General features: G+C 44.3%; 1 protein-coding gene across 1 annotated transcript in view; it reads right to left on the bottom strand.

Moving 5' to 3' along the window:
• Positions 1–18,009, bottom strand: part of LOC124019959 (regulator of G-protein signaling 11-like) — a 76,745-nt gene that overhangs the window by 40,965 nt on the left and 17,771 nt on the right. Inside the window, exons 5-8 of the mRNA XM_046335403.1 lie at positions 16,879–16,930; positions 8,720–8,778; positions 5,462–5,538; positions 5,303–5,384 (exon numbers count right to left, since the gene is read on the bottom strand). Coding sequence (XP_046191359.1) covers positions 5,303–5,384; positions 5,462–5,538; positions 8,720–8,778; positions 16,879–16,930 — 270 coding nt within the window. The remainder of the gene's footprint in view (positions 1–5,302; positions 5,385–5,461; positions 5,539–8,719; positions 8,779–16,878; positions 16,931–18,009) is intronic.

The raw sequence follows: 18,009 nt of genomic DNA, 5'->3' as shown, positions 1-18,009 counted from the left end.
GAAATAGTAATAGCCGTAGTGTAGTAGTAGTAGTTGTAGTAGTCGTAGTATAGTCGTAGTATCGTAGTAGTATTAGTAGAAATAGTAATAGCCGTAGTGTAGTAGTAGTAGTAATAGTCATAGAATAGTCGTAGTATAGTAGTGGTAGTAGTAGAAATAGTAATAGTCATAGTGTATTAGTAGTAGTCATAATATAGTCGTAGTATCGTAGTAGTATTAGTAGAAATAGTAATAGCCGTAGTGTAGTAGTAGTAGTCATAGAATAGTCGTAGTATAGTAGTGGTAGCAGTAGAAATAGTAATGGTCATAGTGTAGTACATTTACATTACATTTAAGTCATTTAGCAGACGCTCTTATCCAGAGCGACTTACAAATTGGTGCATTCACCTTATGAATGCACCAAGTCATAGTGTAGTAGTAGTAGCAGTAGTAGTCATAGTTGTAGTATATAATTATAGTTGTAGTATAGTAGTAGTATAGTAGTAATAGTGGTAGTAGTAGTAGTTGTCTAGTAGTAGTAGAAGCATAGTAGTAGAAATAGTCATAGCTGCAGTATAGTAGTAGTCAAGTAGTAGTATAGTAGTAGTAATATTAGTACCCATAGTAGTAGTAACAGTAGTAGCAGTATAGTAATAGTAATATTTGTAAAATTAGTAGTAGTAGCAGTAGTAGCAGTAGTAGTAGTAATACTTACTAATACTTAGTAATACTTACAGTAGTATAGTAGTATAGTAGTGGTATCATGGTAGTAGCATAATAGTAGTAGTCATAGTTGTATTATAGTAGTATAGTATTAGTATATTAGTAGTAGTCATAGTTGTATTATAGTAGTATAGTAGTATTATAGTGGTATTATAGTAGTAGTATAGTAGTAGTATAGTAGTAGTAGTCATAGTTGTATTATAGTAGTATAGTAGTAGTAGTCATAGTTGTATTATAGTAGTATAGTAGTAGTATAGTGGCGGTATTCATAGGTGTATTATAGCAGTATACTAGTAGTATAGTAGTAGTATAGCAGAAGTAGCCATAGTTGTAGTATAGTAGTATAGTGGTAGTATTGTGGCAGTATAGTAGTAGTATAGCGGCAGAAGTCATACTTATACTATAGTAGTATATTAGTAGTATAGTAGTAGTATAGCGGTAGTATGGTAGTATTATGGTAGTAGTGTAGTAGTAGTAGTCATAGTTGTATTATAGTAGTATTGTAGTAGTATAGTAGTAGTAGTCATAGTTGTATTATAGTAGTATAGTACATTTACATTTACATTTAAGTCATTTAGCAGACGCTCTTATCCAGAGCGACTTACAAATTGGTGCATTCACCTTATGACATCCAGTGGGACAGTCACTTAACAATAGTGCATCTAAAACTTAGGGGGGTGGGGTGAGAGGGATTACTTAACCTATCCTAGGTATTCCTTATAGAGGTGGGGTTTCAGGTGTCTCCGGAAGGTGGTGATTGACTCCGCTGTCCTGGCGTCGTGAGGGAGTTTGTTCCACCATTGGGGGCCAGGGCAGCGAACAGTTTTGACTGGGCTGAGCGGGAGCTGTACTTCCTCAGTGGTAGGGAGGCGAGCAGGCCAGAGGTGGATGAACGCAGTGCCCTTGTTTGGGTGTAGGGCCTGATCAGAGCCTGGAGGTACTGAGGTGCCGTTCCCCTCACAGCTCCGTAGGCAAGCACCATGGTCTTGTAGCGGATGCGAGCTTCAACTGGAAGCCAGTGGAGAGAACGGAGGAGCGGGGTGACGTGAGAGAACTTGGGAAGGTTGAACACCAGACGGGCTGCGGCGTTCTGGATGAGTTGAAGGGGTTTAATGGCACAGGCAGGGAGCCCAGCCAACAGCGAGTTGCAGTAATCCAGACGGGAGATGACAAGTGCCTGGATTAGGACCTGCGCCGCTTCCTGTGTGAGGCAGGGTCGTACTCTGCGGATGTTGTAGAGCATGAACCTACAGGAACGGGCCACCGCCTTGATGTTAGTTGAGAACGACAGGGTGTTGTCCAGGATCACGCCAAGGTTCTTGGCGCTCTGGGAGGAGGACACAATGGAGTTGTCAACCGTGATGGCGAGATCATGGAACGGGCAGTCCTTCCCGGGAGGAAGAGCAGCTCCGTCTTGCCGAGGTTCAGCTTGAGGTGGTGATCCGTCATCCACACTGATATGTCTGCCAGACATGCAGAGATGCGATTCGCCACCTGGTCATCAGAAGGGGGAAAGGAGAAGATTAATTGTGTGTCGTCTGCATAGCAATGATAAGAGAGACCATGTGAGGTTATGACAGAGCCAAGTGACTTGGTGTATAGCGAGAATAGGAGAGGGCCAAGAACAGAGCCCTGGGGGACACCAGTGGTGAGAGCGCGTGGTGAGGAGACAGATTCTCGCCACGCCACCTGGTAGGAGCGACCTGTCAGGTAGGACGCAATCCAAGCGTGGGCCGCGCCGGAGATGCCCAACTCGGAGAGGGTGGAGAGGAGGATCTGATGGTTCACAGTATCGAAGGCAGCCGATAGATCTAGAAGGATGAGAGCAGAGGAGAGAGAGTTAGCTTTAGCAGTGCGGAGCGCCTCCGTGATACAGAGGAGAGCAGTCTCAGTTGAACGACTAGTCTTGAAACCTGACTGATTTGGATCAAGAAGGTCATTCAGAGAGAGATAGCGGGAGAGCTGGCCAAGGACGGCACGTTCAAGAGTTTTGGAGAGAAAAGAAAGAAGGGATACTGGTCTGTAATTGTTGACATCGGAGGGATCGAGTGTAGGTTTTTTCAGAAGGGGTGCAACTCTCGCTCTCTTGAAGACGGAAGGGACGTAGCCAGCGGTCAGGGATGAGTTGATGAGCGAGGTGAGGTAAGGGAGAAGGTCTCCGGAAATGGTCTGGAGAAGAGAGGAGGGGATAGGGTCAAGCGGGCAGGTTGTTGGGCGGCCGGCCGTCACAAGACGCGAGATTTCATCTGGAGAGAGAGGGAGAAAGAGGTCAGAGCACAGGGTAGGGCAGTGTGAGCAGAACCAGCGGTGTCGTTTGACTTAGCAACGAGGATCGGATGTCGTCGACCTTCTTTTCAAAATGGTTGACGAAGTCATCTGCAGAGAGGGAGGAGGGGGGGGCGGAGGATTCAGGAGGGAGGAGAAGGTGGCAAAGAGCTTCCTAGGGTTAGAGGCAGATGCTTGGAATTTAGCGTGGTAGAAAGTGGCTTTAGCAGCAGAGACAGAGGAGGAAAATGTAGAGAGGAGGGAGTGAAAGGATGCCAGGTCCGCAGGGAGGCGAGTTTTCCTCCATTTCCGCTCGGCTGCCCGGAGCCCTGTTCTGTGAGCTCGCAATGAGTCATCGAGCCACGGAGCGGGAGGGGAGGACCGAGCCGGCCTGGAGGATAGGGGACATAGAGAGTCAAGGGATGCAGAGAGGGAGGAGAGGAGGGTTGAGGAGGCAGAATCAGGAGATAGGTGGGAGAAGGTTTGAGCGGAGGGAAGAGATGATAGGATGGAAGAGGAGAGAGTAGCGGGGGAGAGAGAGCGAAGGTTGGGACGGCGCGATACCATCCGAGTAGGGGCAGTGTGGGAGGTGTTGGATGAGAGCGAGAGGGAAAAGGATACAAGGCAGTGGTCGGAGACTTGGAGGGGAGTTGCAATGAGGTTAGTGGAAGAACAGCATCTAGTAAAGATGAGGTCGAGCGTATTGCCTGCCTTGTGAGTAGGGGGAAGGTGAGAGGGTGAGGTCAAAAGAGGAGAGGAGTGGAAAGAAGGAGGCAGAGAGGAAAGAGTCAAAGGTAGACGTGGGGAGGTTAAAGTCGCCCAGAACTGTGAGAGGTGAGCCGTCCTCAGGAAAGGAGCTTATCAAGGCATCAAGCTCATTGATGAACTCTCCGAGGAACCTGGAGGGCGATAAATGATAAGGATGTTAAGCTTGAAAGGGCTAGTAACTGTGACAGCATGGAATTCAAAGGAGGCGATAGACAGATGGGTAAGGGGAGAAAGAGAGAATGACCACTTGGGAGAGATGAGGATCCCGGTGCCACCACCCCGCTGACCAGACGCTCTCGGGGTGTGCGAGAACACGTGGGCGGACGAAGAGAGAGCAGTAGGAGTAGCAGTGTTGTCTGTGGTGATCCATGTTTCCGTCAGTGCCAAGAAGTCGAGGGACTGGAGGGAGGCATAGGCTGAGATGAACTCTGCCTTGTTGACCGCAGATTGGCAGTTCCAGAGGCTACCGGAGACCTGGAACTCCACGTGGGTCGTGCGCGCTGGGACCACCAGAGTAGGGTGGCCGCGGCCACGCGGTGAGGAGCGTTTGTATGGTCTGTGCAGAGAGGAGAGAACAGGGATAAACAGACACATAGTTGACAGGCTACAGAAGAGGCTACGCTAATGCAAAGGAGATTGGAATGACAAGTGGACTACACGTCTCGAATGTTCAGAAAGTTAAGCTACGTAGCAAGAATCTTATTGACTAAAATGATTAAAATGATACAGTACTGCTGAAGTAGGCCAGCTGGCAGTGGGTGCGTTGTTGACACTACACTAATCAAGTCGTTCCGTTGAGTGTAATAGTTTCTGCAGTGTTGCTATTCGGGGCTAGCAGTGTTGTTTACGTTACGTTGCGTTAAAAGAACGACAATAGATGGCTAGCGAACCTAGAAAATCGCTCTAGACTACACAATTATCTTTGATACAAAGACGGCTATGTAGCTAGCTAAGTAGCTAGCTACGATCAAACAAATCAAACCGTTGTACTGTAATGAAATGAAGTGAAAATGTGATACTACCTGTGAATGCGACCGGGTTGTTGAGTTCTATACAGAAGACGTTGGCTAGCGTTGGCTAGCTAGCAGAGTCACCTACGTTAAGGACGACAAATAGCTGGCTAGCTAACCTCGGTAAATTAAGATAATCACTCTAAGACTACACACTCTAAACCTAAACAACACAATTATCTTGGATACGATGATACGAAGACAGCAAAGACAGCTATGTAGCTAGCTAACACTAAACTAATCAAATCGTTCAGTTGAGTGTAATAGTTTCTCCAGTGCAGCTAATCAGTGGACGTTAGCTAGCTGGCTAGTGAAGACTACGTTAGGACGGCGAAATACGATAATTACGCAATTATCTTTGATACAAAGACGGCTATGTAGCTAGCTGAGAAGAAATTGCTAAGAGAAATTGCTAAGATAAGACAAATCAAACCGTTGTGATATAATGAAATATAATGAAAAAGTTATACTACCCGTTGGAGCGAAGTGCAGATGCGACCACTCGGAACCGGAAGTAGTATAGTAGTAGTATAGTGGTAGTATAGTGGCATATTTACACATGGTTTGTTGATCAGCCAGTAGGCTTGCTCCTGACACTCCAGAACGATACGGTCAGCCTTCCTTCTCTGCTTAGAGGCCCTGCACACACAGAGAGAGAGACACACAGGGTTAAGAGAGGTGAGTGTGTGTTTGTGTGTCTGAGTGTGTGTAGTTACCTGAGCTGTTCTCTAGCCTGCATCACCACAAAGTCCCAGGTGTGGTTAATCTTCTTGTGCAGGATGCTGTAGTTCTCCTGAAGAGGAGAGGGGATGAGAAGGACAGGAGGATGGTTAGTGATCCTACTGATGGACAGACAGATAGTGGAGATAGGAAAGGTTTACTAAATGTTTACTAACCTTTAGTAAACCTTTAGTAAAGGTTTAGTAAAGGTTTAGTAAAGGGTTAATACAGGTTTAGTAAAGGTTTAGTAAAGGGTTAATGCAGGTTTAGTAAAGGTTTAGTAAAGGTTTAGTAAAGGGTTAATACAGGTTTAGTAAAGGTTTAGTAAAGGGTTAATACAGGTTTAGTAAAGGGTTAATACAGGTTTAGTAAAGGGTTAATACAGGTTTAGTAAATGTTTAGTAAAGGGTTAATACAGGTTTAGTAAAGGTTTAGTAAAGGGTTAATACAGGTTTAGTAAAGGTTTAGTAAAGGTTAATAGGTTTAAAAGGGTTAATACAGGTTTAGTAAAGGTTTAGTAAAGGGTTAATACAGGTTTAGTAAAGGGTTAATACAGGTTTAGTAAAGGGTTAATACAGGTTTAGTAAAGGGTTAATACAGGTTTAGTAAAGGGTTTAGTAAAGGTTTAGTTAATACAGGTTTAGTAAAGGTTTAGTAAAGGGTTAATACAGGTTTAGTAAAGGGTTAATACAGGTTTAGTAAAGGGTTAATACAGGTTTAGTAAAGGGTTAATACAGGTTTAGTAAAGGTTTAGTAAAGGGTTAATACAGGTTTAGTAAAGGGTTAATACAGGTTTAGTAAAGGTTAAGTACAGGTTTAGTAAAGGGTTAATACAGGTTTAGTAAAGGGTTAATACAGGTTTAGTAAAGGGTTAATACAGGTTTAGTAAAGGGTTAATACAGGTTTAGTAAAGGGTTAATACAGGTTTAGTAAAGGTTTAGTTTAATACAGGTTTAGTAAAGGGTTAATACAGGTTTAGTAAAGGTTTAGTTTAATACAGGTTTAGTAAAGGGTTAATACAGGTTTAGTAAAGGTTTAGTAAAGGGTTAATACAGGTTTAGTAAAGGTTTAATACAGGTTTAGTAAAGGGTTAATACAGGTTTAGTAAAGGGTTAATAGTAAAGGGTTAATAGGTTTAGTAAAGGGTTAATACAGGTTTAGTAAAAAGGGTTAATACAGGTTTAGTAAAGGTTTAGTAAAGGGTTAATACAGGTTTAGTAAAGGTTTAGTAAAGGGTAATACAGGTTTAGTAAAGGTTTAGTAAAGGGTTAATACAGGTTTAGTAAAGGGTTAATACAGGTTTAGTAAAGGGTTAGTAAAGGGTTAATACAGGTTTAGTAAAGGGTTAATACAGGTTTAGTTTAGTAAAAGGGTTAATACAGGTTTAGTAAATGGGTTAATACAGGTTTAGTAAAGGGTTAATACAGGTTTAGTAAAAGGGTTAAAAGGGTTACAGGTTTAGTAAAGGTAAAGGGTTAAAAGGTTTAGTAAAGGGTTAATACAGGTTTAGTTTTAGTAAAGGGTTAATACAGGTTTAGTAAAGGGTTAATACAGGTTTAGTAAAGGGTTAATACAGGTTTAGTAAAGGTTTAGTAAAGGGTTAATACAGGTTTAGTAAAGGGTTAATACAGGTTTAGTAAAGGTTTAGTAAAGGGTTAATACAGGTTTAGTAAAGGGTTTAAAGGTTAATACAGGTTTAGTTTAATAAAGGTTTAGTAAAGGGTTAGTAAAGGGTTAATACAGGTTTAGTAAAGGGTTAATACAGGTTTAGTAAAGGTAAAAGGTTTAGTAAAGGGTTTTAGTAAAGGGTTAATACAGGTTTAGTAAAGGGTTAATACAGGTTTTAGTAAAGGGTTAATACAGGTTTAGTAAAGGTTTAGTAAAGGGTTAATACAGGTTTAGTAAAGGTTTAGTAAAGGGTTAAAAAGGGTTAATACAGGTTTAGTAAAGGTTAATACAGGTTTAGTAAAGGTTTAGTAAAGGTTTAGTTAATACAGGTTTAGTAAAGTAAAGGGTTAATACAGGTTTAGTAAAGGGTTAATACAGTAGTAAAGGGTTAGTAAAGGGTTAATACAGGTTTAGTAAAGGTTTAGTAAAGGGTTAATACAGGTCTAGTAAAGGGTTAGTAAAGGTTTAGTAAAGGTTTAGTAAAGGGTTAATACAGGTTTAGTAAAGGTTTAGTAAAGGGTTAATACAGGTTTAGTAAAGGGTTAATACAGGTTTAGTAAAGGGTTAGTAAAGGTTTAGTAAAGGGTTAATACAGGTTTAGTAAAGGGTTAATACAGGTTTAGTAAAGGGTTATTTTAGTAAAGGGTTAATACAGGTTTAGTAAAGGTTTAGTAAAGGGTTAATACAGGTTTAGTAAAGGGTTAATACAGGTTTAGTAAAGGGTTAATACAGGTTTAGTAAAGGTTTAGTAAAGGTTTAGTAAAGGGTTAGTTTAAAGGGTTAATACAGGTTTAGTAAAGGTTTAGTAAAGGGTTAATACAGGTTTAGTAAAGGGTTAATACAGTAGAATGTATGTTAATGACTGTAAGTTGCTTTGGTTAAAAGGTTTAGTAAAGGGTTAATACAGGTTTAGTAAATTATTATTGAATACAGTTTTAGTAAAGGGTTAATACAGGTTTAGTAAAGGTTTAGTAAAGGGTTAATAGTTTAGTAAAGGGTTAATTTAGTAAAGGTTTAGTAAAGGTTAATACAGGTTTAGTAAAGGGTTAATACAGGTTTAGTAAAGGGTTAAACAGGTTTAGTAAAGGTTTAGTAAAGGGTTAATACAGGTTTAGTAAAGGGGTTTAATACAGGTTTAGTAAAGGTTAATAAAGGTTTAGGGTTTAGTTTAATACAGGTTTAGTAAAGGTTTAGTAAAGGTTTAATAAAGGTTTAGTAAAGGGTTAATACAGGTTTAGTAAAGGGTTTAGTAAAGGGTTAATACAGGTTTAGGTTTAGTAAAGGTTTAGTAAAGGGTTAATACAGGTTTAGTAAAGGTTAATAGTAAAAGGGTTAATACAGGTTTAGTAAAGGGTTAATACAGGTTTAAAGTTTAGTAAAGGTTTAGTAAAGGTTTAAGTTAATACAGGTTTAGTAAAGGGTTAATACAGGTCTAGTAAAGGTTTAGTAAAGGTTTAGTAAATGTTTGGTAAATTATAGGTTAGAATAATCACCTTCTCATAGTCCACCAGCTCCCCTTTTTTCCTGATGTTAATACAGGTCTAGTAAAGGTTTAGTAAAGGTAAATTATAGGTTAGAATAATCACCTTCTCATAGTCCACCAGCTCCCCCTGTTTCCTGATGTTCTTCTTAGCCAGATAGATTGCTGAACAGAGATAAGATGACCAGTTTAGACCATACAAACTGACAGAAGTTACAACATGCCCTCAATGCCTAACCTTTAACCCTTATCCCTCAACTCTTAACCCTCAACCCTCAACTCTTAATCCTCAACTCTTAATCCTCAACTCCTAACCCTCAGCCCTTAACTCCTAACCCTCAGCCCTTAACTCCTAACCCTCGACCCTCAATCGTCAACTCTTAACTCTTAACCCTTAACCCTCAACTCTTAACCCTCAGCCCTCAACTCTTAACCCTTAACCTCTCTTAACCCTTATCCCTCAGCCCTCAACTCTTAACTCTTAACCATTAACCCTCAACTCTTAACCCTCAATCCTCAACTCTTAACCCTTAACCTTTAACCTTTAACCTTTAACCCTCAACTCTTAACCCTCAACCCTCAACCCTCAACTCTTAACCCTTAACCTCTCTTAACCCTTATCCCTCAACCCTCAACTCTTAACCCTCCCTTTAACCTTTAATCCTCAACTCCTAACCCTCAGCCCTTAACCCTTAACCTCTCTTAACCCTTATTCCTCAGCCCTCAACTCTTAACCCTTAACCTCTCTTAACCCTTATCCCTCAGCCCTCAACTGTTAACCCTTAACCTCTCATAACCCTTATCGCTCAGCCCTCAACTCTTAACCCTTAACCTTTAACCTTTAACCCTCAACTCCTAACCCTCAACCCTCAACTGTTAACCCTTAAGGAGCGACTGTCACTACTTATCCTTTTGAAAACGGCCTATAAGGCATCGATATGAGTCAGAAACATTTTTGTGTCAAAATGTATTACAAATTGTAAATAGGCTAAATATGGGCACAGTCAGTCTTGTCTAAAGTGTAGTTTGGAACCTGAGTGGATCACAACGAGTAAATGAAGGTACGTTTTGGATTAGAATTATGTAAACAATTCATGCCCCATTTTCCCAAGCTCAACGCTCAAATCACTCCTCCTTTATTGAATGGCTCTGTTGTTTTATTGCCCCCAAAAGCCCTAAGCCCTATACGGATTGACCACAGCCAACTATGGTTAGGGTTAGAACCCAAAGGACCACGGACAACTATGGTTAGGGTTAGAACCCAAAGGACCACGGCCGTTTGAGGCTGAAAAGCCCTATACGGATTGACCACAGCCAACTATGGTTAGGGTTAGAACCCAAAGGATCACGGACAACTATGGTTAGGGTTAGAACCCAAAGGACCACAGACAACTATGGTTAGGTTTAGAACCCAAAGGATCACAGCCAACTATGGTTAGGGTTAGAACCCAAAGGACCACAGACAACTATGGTTAGGGTTAGAACCCAAAGGACCACAGCCAACTATGGTTAGGGTTAGAACCCAAAGGACCACAGCCAACTATGGTTAGGGTTAGAACCCAAAGGATCACAGCCAACTATGGTTAGGGTTAGAACCCAAAGGATCACGGCCGTTTGAGACTGAAAAGCCCTATACGGATTGACCACAGCCAACTATGGTTAGGGTTAGAACCCAAAGGACCACAGACAACTATGGTTAGGGTTAGAACCCAAAGGACCACGGACAACTATGGTTAGGGTTAGAACCCAAAGGACCACAGCCAACTATGGTTAGGGTTAGAACCCAAAGGATCACGGCCGTTTGAGACTGGGTTAGAACCCAAAGGACCACGGCCGTTTGAGACTGAAAAGCCCTATACGGATTGACCACAGCCAACTATGGTTAGGGTTAGAACCCAAAGGACCACGGCCGTTTGAGACTGAAAAGCCCTATACGGATTGACCACAGCCAACTATGGTTAGGGTTAGAACCCAAAGGATCAAGGCCGTTTGAGACTGGGTTAGAACCCAAAGGACCACGGCCGTTTGAGACTGAAAAGCCCTATACGGATTGACCACAGCCAACTATGGTTAGGGTTAGAACCCAAAGGACCACGGACAACTATGGTTAGGGTTAGAACCCAAAGGACCACGGCCGTTTGAGACTGAAAAGCCCTATACGGATTGACCACAGCCAACTATGGTTAGGGTTAGAACCCAAAGGATCACCGCCGTTTGAGACTGAAAAGCCCTATACGGATTGACCACAGCCAACTATGGTTAGGGTTAGAACCCAAAGGACCACAGCCAACTATGGTTAGGGTTAGAACCCAAAGGATCACGGTCGTTTGAGACTGAAAAGCCCTATACAGATTGACCACAGCCAACTATGGTTTGCATAACCTTCCGAAGTACCCTAATATCCTACCGTTCGGAATACGTGGTTGGGGTTCATTGGTCCCCAGTGGTGGTGAGAATACCGTTAGCTAGACCATAGATTGCTGATTATGTATATTTTGATAATCATTATCCCTATCATCACTAGTATAGCTGACATTGGCTTGTTAGCTACCTAACTAGCTAGCTAGCTAAAGTTAGCCTACCTCAAAACAACTTAGATTTGGCTTGGAAACACAATTTGCCAAAAGGCACCTAAAGGACTTTCAGACCATGAGAAACAAGATTCTCTGGTCTGATGAAATCAAGATTGAACTCTTTGGACTGAATGCCAAACGTCACATCTGGAGGAAACCTGGCACCATCCCTATGGTGAAGCATGGTGGTGGCAGTAGCATTTTCAGCGGCAGGGACTGGAAGACTAGTGAGTATCGATGGAAAGATGAACAGAGCAAAGTACAGAGAGATCTTTAAATGCTCCAGAGCGCTCAAGACCTTCCAGCTCCGGGTGGCAGGGTAGCCTAGTGGTTAGAGTGTTGGAATACAACCGAAGGTTGCAAGTTCAAACCCCCGAGCTGACAAGGTACAAATCTGTCATTCTGCCCCTGAATAGGCAGTTAACCCGCTGTTCTTAGGCCGTCATTGAAAATAAGAATATGTTCTTAACTGACTTGCCTAGTTAAATAAAAGGTAAAATAAAAACAGGACAACGACCCAAGAACAAACAGCCAAGACAACGGAGCTCATTCTCTCCCTCATCGATTTTGAGGGACCAGCCGAGACATCTGCCACGGGCCAGCTACTTCAGGGGTGAGTGACTGGCTATACCGTCATTTCCAAATCAAGCCTTTTGTATCAGGTGTCGCACCAACAGGGGGAACTTCGAGAGGTGCTGTGTGCTGCTCCAACGAAAAGTGGGAGCTGTTCTCGAGCTGGCCCGCACCCATCTGTTGGGGGTGTACCTGGGAATGGAGAAGACCCGGGAACAGGTTGGCGCCCAGTTCCACCGGAAGACTTTTGCCACAGCTGCCCGGAGTGTCAAATCACCGCCCCAAATGCACACTTCACAAACCCGTTGGTCCCGCTACTGATCACCAGGTTGCCATTTGAACGGATCGCAATGGACATAGTGGGGCCACTGGTAAAAATAGCACCAGGACACTGGTACATCCTGGTAATAGTAGATTATGCCACCCGATATCCCTACGGGCGGCGGTCTCCAAGGGAATCGCCCGGGAGCTATTCCACCTCTTTAACCAGGTGGGCATCCTGAACGAGATCCCAAGGTATGAAAGCAGATCTTGAACTCCATCTTTCACCCGCAGACAGATGGGCTCGTCAAATGTTTGGGGGGTATTAGACAGCGTTTTCGACACCAGACAGCTTATATCAGTACCGGGTCGTCCCATTCAGTCTCAACGGAGCCCCACCCATGTTCCAGCACCTGATGGATCAAGTCCTCCGACCCCACCAACAGTGGGCAGCGGCCTATATGGATATATGGTAAGCCGGGTTGACAGCGAACCCCAAGAAATGCAAGCTGGGGTTTGAGGAGGTGGAGTACCTGGGGTATTTGATCAGACAGGGGAAAGTCAAGCCCCAGGAGAGGAAGCTCCAAGCGGTACGTGACTGGCCCGTTCCACGCACCAAGACACAGGTCAAGTCCTTCCCGGGGCAGGATGGGATACTACAGCCAGTTTATCCCCAACTTTGCAGCTAGCGCCTCCCCCTTACCGATCTAACCAGGGCCCACCTCCTGAAAACAGTGAACTGGTCAGACGAGACCGAAGCCGCGTTCAGGCACCTGAAGGAAGCGCTTTGCTCCCATCCGAATCTAGTAACACCCGATGTTGGTCCAGACGGACACCAGCGACACGGGACTAGGGGCCGTCCTGTCCCAGGTACAGGGGACTAGGGGCCATCCTGTCCCAGGTACAGGGGACTAGGGGCCGTCCTGTCCCAGGTACAGGGGACTAGGGGCCGTCCGTCCCAGGTACAGGGGACTAGGGGCCGTCCTGTCCCAGGTACAAGGGACTAGGGGCCGTCCTGTCCCAGGTACAGGGGACTAGGGGGCCGTCCTGTCCCAGGTACAAGGGACTAGGGGCCGTCCTGTCCCAGGTACAAGGGACTATAATAATAATAAATAATAATAATATATGCCATTTAGCAGACGCTTTTATCCAAAGCGACTTACAGTCATGTGTGCATACATTCTACGTATGGGTGGTCCCGGGGATCGAACCGACTACTCTGGCGTTACAAGCGCCATGCTCTACCAACTGAGCTAAAGAAGGACCAGGACTAGGGGCCGTCGTGTCCCAGGTACAGGGGACTAGGGGCCATCCTGTCCCAGGTACAGGGGACTAGGGGCCGTCCTGTCCCAGGTACAGGGGACCAGAGGCCTTTCTGTCCCAGGTACAGTATCTGTCTCGGCTGGGAATGACAGTATCTGTATCTGGGAATGACAGTATCTGTATCTGCTGGGAATGACAGTATCTGTATCGGCTGGGAATGACAGTATCTGTATCTGCTGGGAATGACAGTATCTGTATCGGCTGGGAATGACAGTATTTGTATCGGCTGAGAATGACAGTATCTGTGTCGGAATGACAGCATGGGAAGGACAGTATTTGTATCGGCTGGGAAGGGCAATATTTGTATCGGCTGGGAATGACAGTATCTGTATCGGCTGGGAATGACAGCATCTGTGTCGGCTGGGAAGGACAGTATCTGTATCAGCTGGGAATGACAGTATCTGTATCGGCTGGGAATGACAGTATTTGTATCGGCTGGGAATGACATTATCTGTGTCGGCTGGGAATGACAGTATCTGTATCTGGGAATCACAGTATCTGTATCTGGGATTGACAGTATCTGTATCTGGGAATGACAGTATCTGTATCTGGGAATGACAGTATCTGTATTGGCTGGGAATGACAGTATCTGTATCAGCTGGGAATGACAGTATCTGTATTGGCTGGGAATGACAGTATCTGTATCAGCTGGGAATGACAGTATCTGTATCTGCTGGGAATGACAGTATCTGTATCTGGGAATGACAGTATCTGTATCTGGGAATGACAGTATCTGTATCTGATGGGAATGACAGTATCTGTATCGGCTGAGAATGACAGCATCTGTGTCGGATGGGAAGGACAGTATTTGTATCGGCTGGGAAGGGCAATATTTGTATCGGCTGGGAATGACAGTATCTGTATCGGCTGGGAATGACAGCATCTGTATCTGGGAATGACAGTATCTGTATCTGGGAATGACAGTATCTGTATCTGGGAATGACAGTATCTGTATCTGGGAATGTATCTGTATCTGGGAATGACAGTATCTGTATCTGGGAATGACAGTATCTGTATCTGGGAATGACAGTATCTGTATTGGCTGGGAATGACAGTATCTGTATCAGCTGGGAATGACAGTATCTGTATCAGCTGGGAATGACAGTATCTGTATCTGGGAATGACAGTATCTGTATCTGGGAATGACAGTATCTGTATCGGCTGGGGATGACAGTATCTGTATCGGCTGGGAATGACAGTATCTGTATCAGCTGGGAATGACAGTATCTGTATCGGCTGGGAATGACAGTATCTGTATCGGCTGGGAATGACAGTATCTGTATCTGCTGGGAATGACAGTATCTGTATCTGGGAATGACAGTATCTGTATCTGGGAATGACAGTATCTGTATCTGGGAATGACAGTATCTGTATTGGCTGGGAATGACAGTATCTGTATCGGCTGGGAATGACAGTATCTGTATCTGGGAATGACAGTATCTGTATCTGGGAATGACAGTATCTGTATTGGCTGGGAATGACAGTATCTGTATTGGCTGGGAATGACAGTATCTGTATCGGCTGGGAATGACAGTATCTGTATCTGGGAATGACAGTATCTGTATCTGGGAATGACAGTATCTGTATCTGATGGGAATGACAGTATCTGTATCTGGGAATGACAGTATCTGTATCTGGGAATGACAGTATCTGTATCTGCTGGGAATGACAGTATCTGTATCTGGGAATGACAGTATCTGTATCTGGGAATGACAGTATCTGTATCTGGGAATGACAGTATCTGTATCGGCTGGGAATGACAGTATCTGTATCTGGGAATGACAGTATCTGTATCGGCTGGGAATGACAGTATCTGTATCTGCTGGGAATGACAGTATCTGTATCTGGGAATGACAGTATCTGTATTGGCTGGGAATGACAGTATCTGTATCGGCTGGGAATGACAGTATCTGTATCTGATGGGAATGACAGTATCTGTATCGGCTGGGAATGACAGTATCTGTATCTGGGGAATGACAGTATCTGTATTGGCTGGGGATGACAGTATCTGTATCAGCTGGGAATGACAGTATCTGTATCAGCTGGGAATGACAGTATCTGTATCGGCTGGGAATGACAGTATCTGTATCGGCTGGGAATGACAGTATCTGTATCTGCTGGGAATGACAGTATCTGTATCTGGGAATGACAGTATCTGTATCTGCTGGGAATGACAGTATCTGTATCTGGGAATGACAGTATCTGTATCTGGGAATGACAGTATCTGTATCTGGGAATGACAGTATCTGTATCTGGGAATGACAGTATCTGTATCTGGGAATGACAGTATCTGTATCTGGGAATGACAGTATCTGTATCGGCTGGGAATGACAGTATCTGTATCTGATGGGAATGACAGTATCTGTATCTGCTGGGAATGACAGTATCTGTATCTGCTGGGAATGACAGTATCTGTATCTGGGAATGACAGTATCTGTATCTGATGGGAATGACAGTATCTGTATCTGGGAATGACAGTATCTGTATCTGATGGGAATGACAGTATCTGTATCTGATGGGAATGACAGTATCTGTATCTGATGGGAATGACAGTATCTGTATCTGATGGGAATGACAGTATCTGTATCTGATGGGAATGACAGTATCTGTATCTGGGATTGACAGTATCTGTATCTGATGGGAATGACAGTATCTGTATCTGATGGGAATGACAGTATCTGTATCTGGGAATGACAGTATCTGTATCTGGGAATGACAGTATCTGTATCAGTATCTGTATCTGGGAATGACAGTATCTGTATCTGGGAATGACAGTATCTGTATCGGCTGGGAATGACAGTATCTGTATGACAGTATCTGTATCGGCTGGGAATGACAGTATCTGTATCTGGGAATGACAGTATCTGTATCAGCTGGGAATGACAGTATCTGTATCGGCTGGGAATGATCAGGGAATGACAGTATCTGTATTGGCTGGGAATGACAGTATCTGTATTGGCTGGGAATGACAGTATCTGTATCGGCTGGGAATGACAGTATCTGTATCGGCTGGGATTGACATTGAAAGGTGCACATTGTTATATCAGCAGAACACTGCTGCTATGGTTTTATGTAAAGGGATGTTTATTCTACATGAACCTGTCACTACATGTGAAAGTTATCAAAGCACTTATTTTAGAATATCTACATAAATTCCCCAATTGCATTCTTCTCATATTACTCTGTAGGCTACTGACCTATTCAAAGCTTCCTCCGGTATCTCACCATACATTTGCCTGTAGTTATTGAGCTCAACCTGCTTGTTCTTTGTTGTGATTGAGTGGGAGAAACAGCTGAGGTCGAGGTTCTGACAGATGGGTATGTCTTGGTGATGGCAAGGAGACACACAAGAAACACCCCCATCAAACCACACCCCCATCAATCCACACCCCCATCAAACCACACCCCCATCAAACCACACCCCCAAGCCAACTAACGTATGACTTCTGTCATGGCCGCCAGTATTTCTTTAGGAGGAAGCCAGAAAACAAGGCAGAATCAGCGGATGCAGTTCCCACTTAACCCTTAACCTCACCATAGTCCAGCTCTGAGGCAGGCCAGCGGCTACTGGTCCAGAAATATGGAGTCTGAGAGAGAGTGAGAGAGAGAGATGTTCAGAAAGAGGGAGATGTCTGCGTGAGGCCAAACCACACGACCAACAACACTGGACACTTTATGAAACCTAAAGCCTTCACTATCTCATCCTGGAATATCCAAGGCCGGAGGTCATCTGCCTTTGGCCTAAAGCGCAGGAACCTGGAATTCATCAAAGAAATCAGAAATACAGACATTGTCATCCTACAAGAAACCTGGTATAGAGGAGACGGACCCACTGGTTGCCCTCTAGGTTACAGAGAGCTGGTAGTCCCATCCACCACACTACCAGGTGGGTGGTATAGAGGAGATGGACCCACTGGTTGCCCTCTAGGTTACAGAGAGCTGGTAGTCCCATCCACCACACTACCAGGTGGGTGGTATAGAGGAGATGGACCCACTGGTTGCCCTCTAGGTTACAGAGAGCTGGTAGTCCCATCCACCACACTACCAGGTTTAAACAGGGAAGACAGGGGGTATGCTCATTTGGTATAGACCAGACCTAAGCCCTAACTCACTCTATTAAATTAATCAAAACAGGGACATTTTACATCTAGCTACAAATTCAAAAGGAAATTATCTTAATAAAGAGAAATGTCCTCCTTTGTGCTACCTATATCTCCCCACTAGAATCCCCATACTTTAATGAAGACAACTTCTCCATCCTGGCTGGGGAAATCAATCATTTCCAGGCCCAGGGATATGTACTAGTCTGTAGCAACCTAAATGCTAGAACCGGACAAGAACCTGACACCCTCAGCACACAAGGGGACAAACACCTGACTGCAGGTGACAGCATTCCCTCCCCCATATGCCCCTGTACCACAGCCTATCGGCTGCCTTCGATACTGTGAACCATCAGATCCTCCTCTCCACCCTCTCCGAGCTGGGCATCTCCGGCGCGGCCCACGCTTGGATTGCGTCCTACCTGACAGGTCGCTCCTACCAGGTGGCGTGGCGAGAATCTGTCTCCTCACCACGCGCTCTCACCACTGGTGTCCCCCAGGGCTCTGTTCTAGGCCCTCTCCTATTCTCGCTATACACCAAGTCACTTGGCTCTGTCATAACCTCA

This window comes from Oncorhynchus gorbuscha, unplaced genomic scaffold (assembly GCF_021184085.1).
Source record: "Oncorhynchus gorbuscha isolate QuinsamMale2020 ecotype Even-year unplaced genomic scaffold, OgorEven_v1.0 Un_scaffold_743, whole genome shotgun sequence".
In the NCBI taxonomy this organism is placed as follows: Eukaryota; Metazoa; Chordata; class Actinopteri; order Salmoniformes; family Salmonidae; genus Oncorhynchus; species Oncorhynchus gorbuscha.
This window is presented reverse-complemented; position numbering and strand designations above follow the sequence as displayed.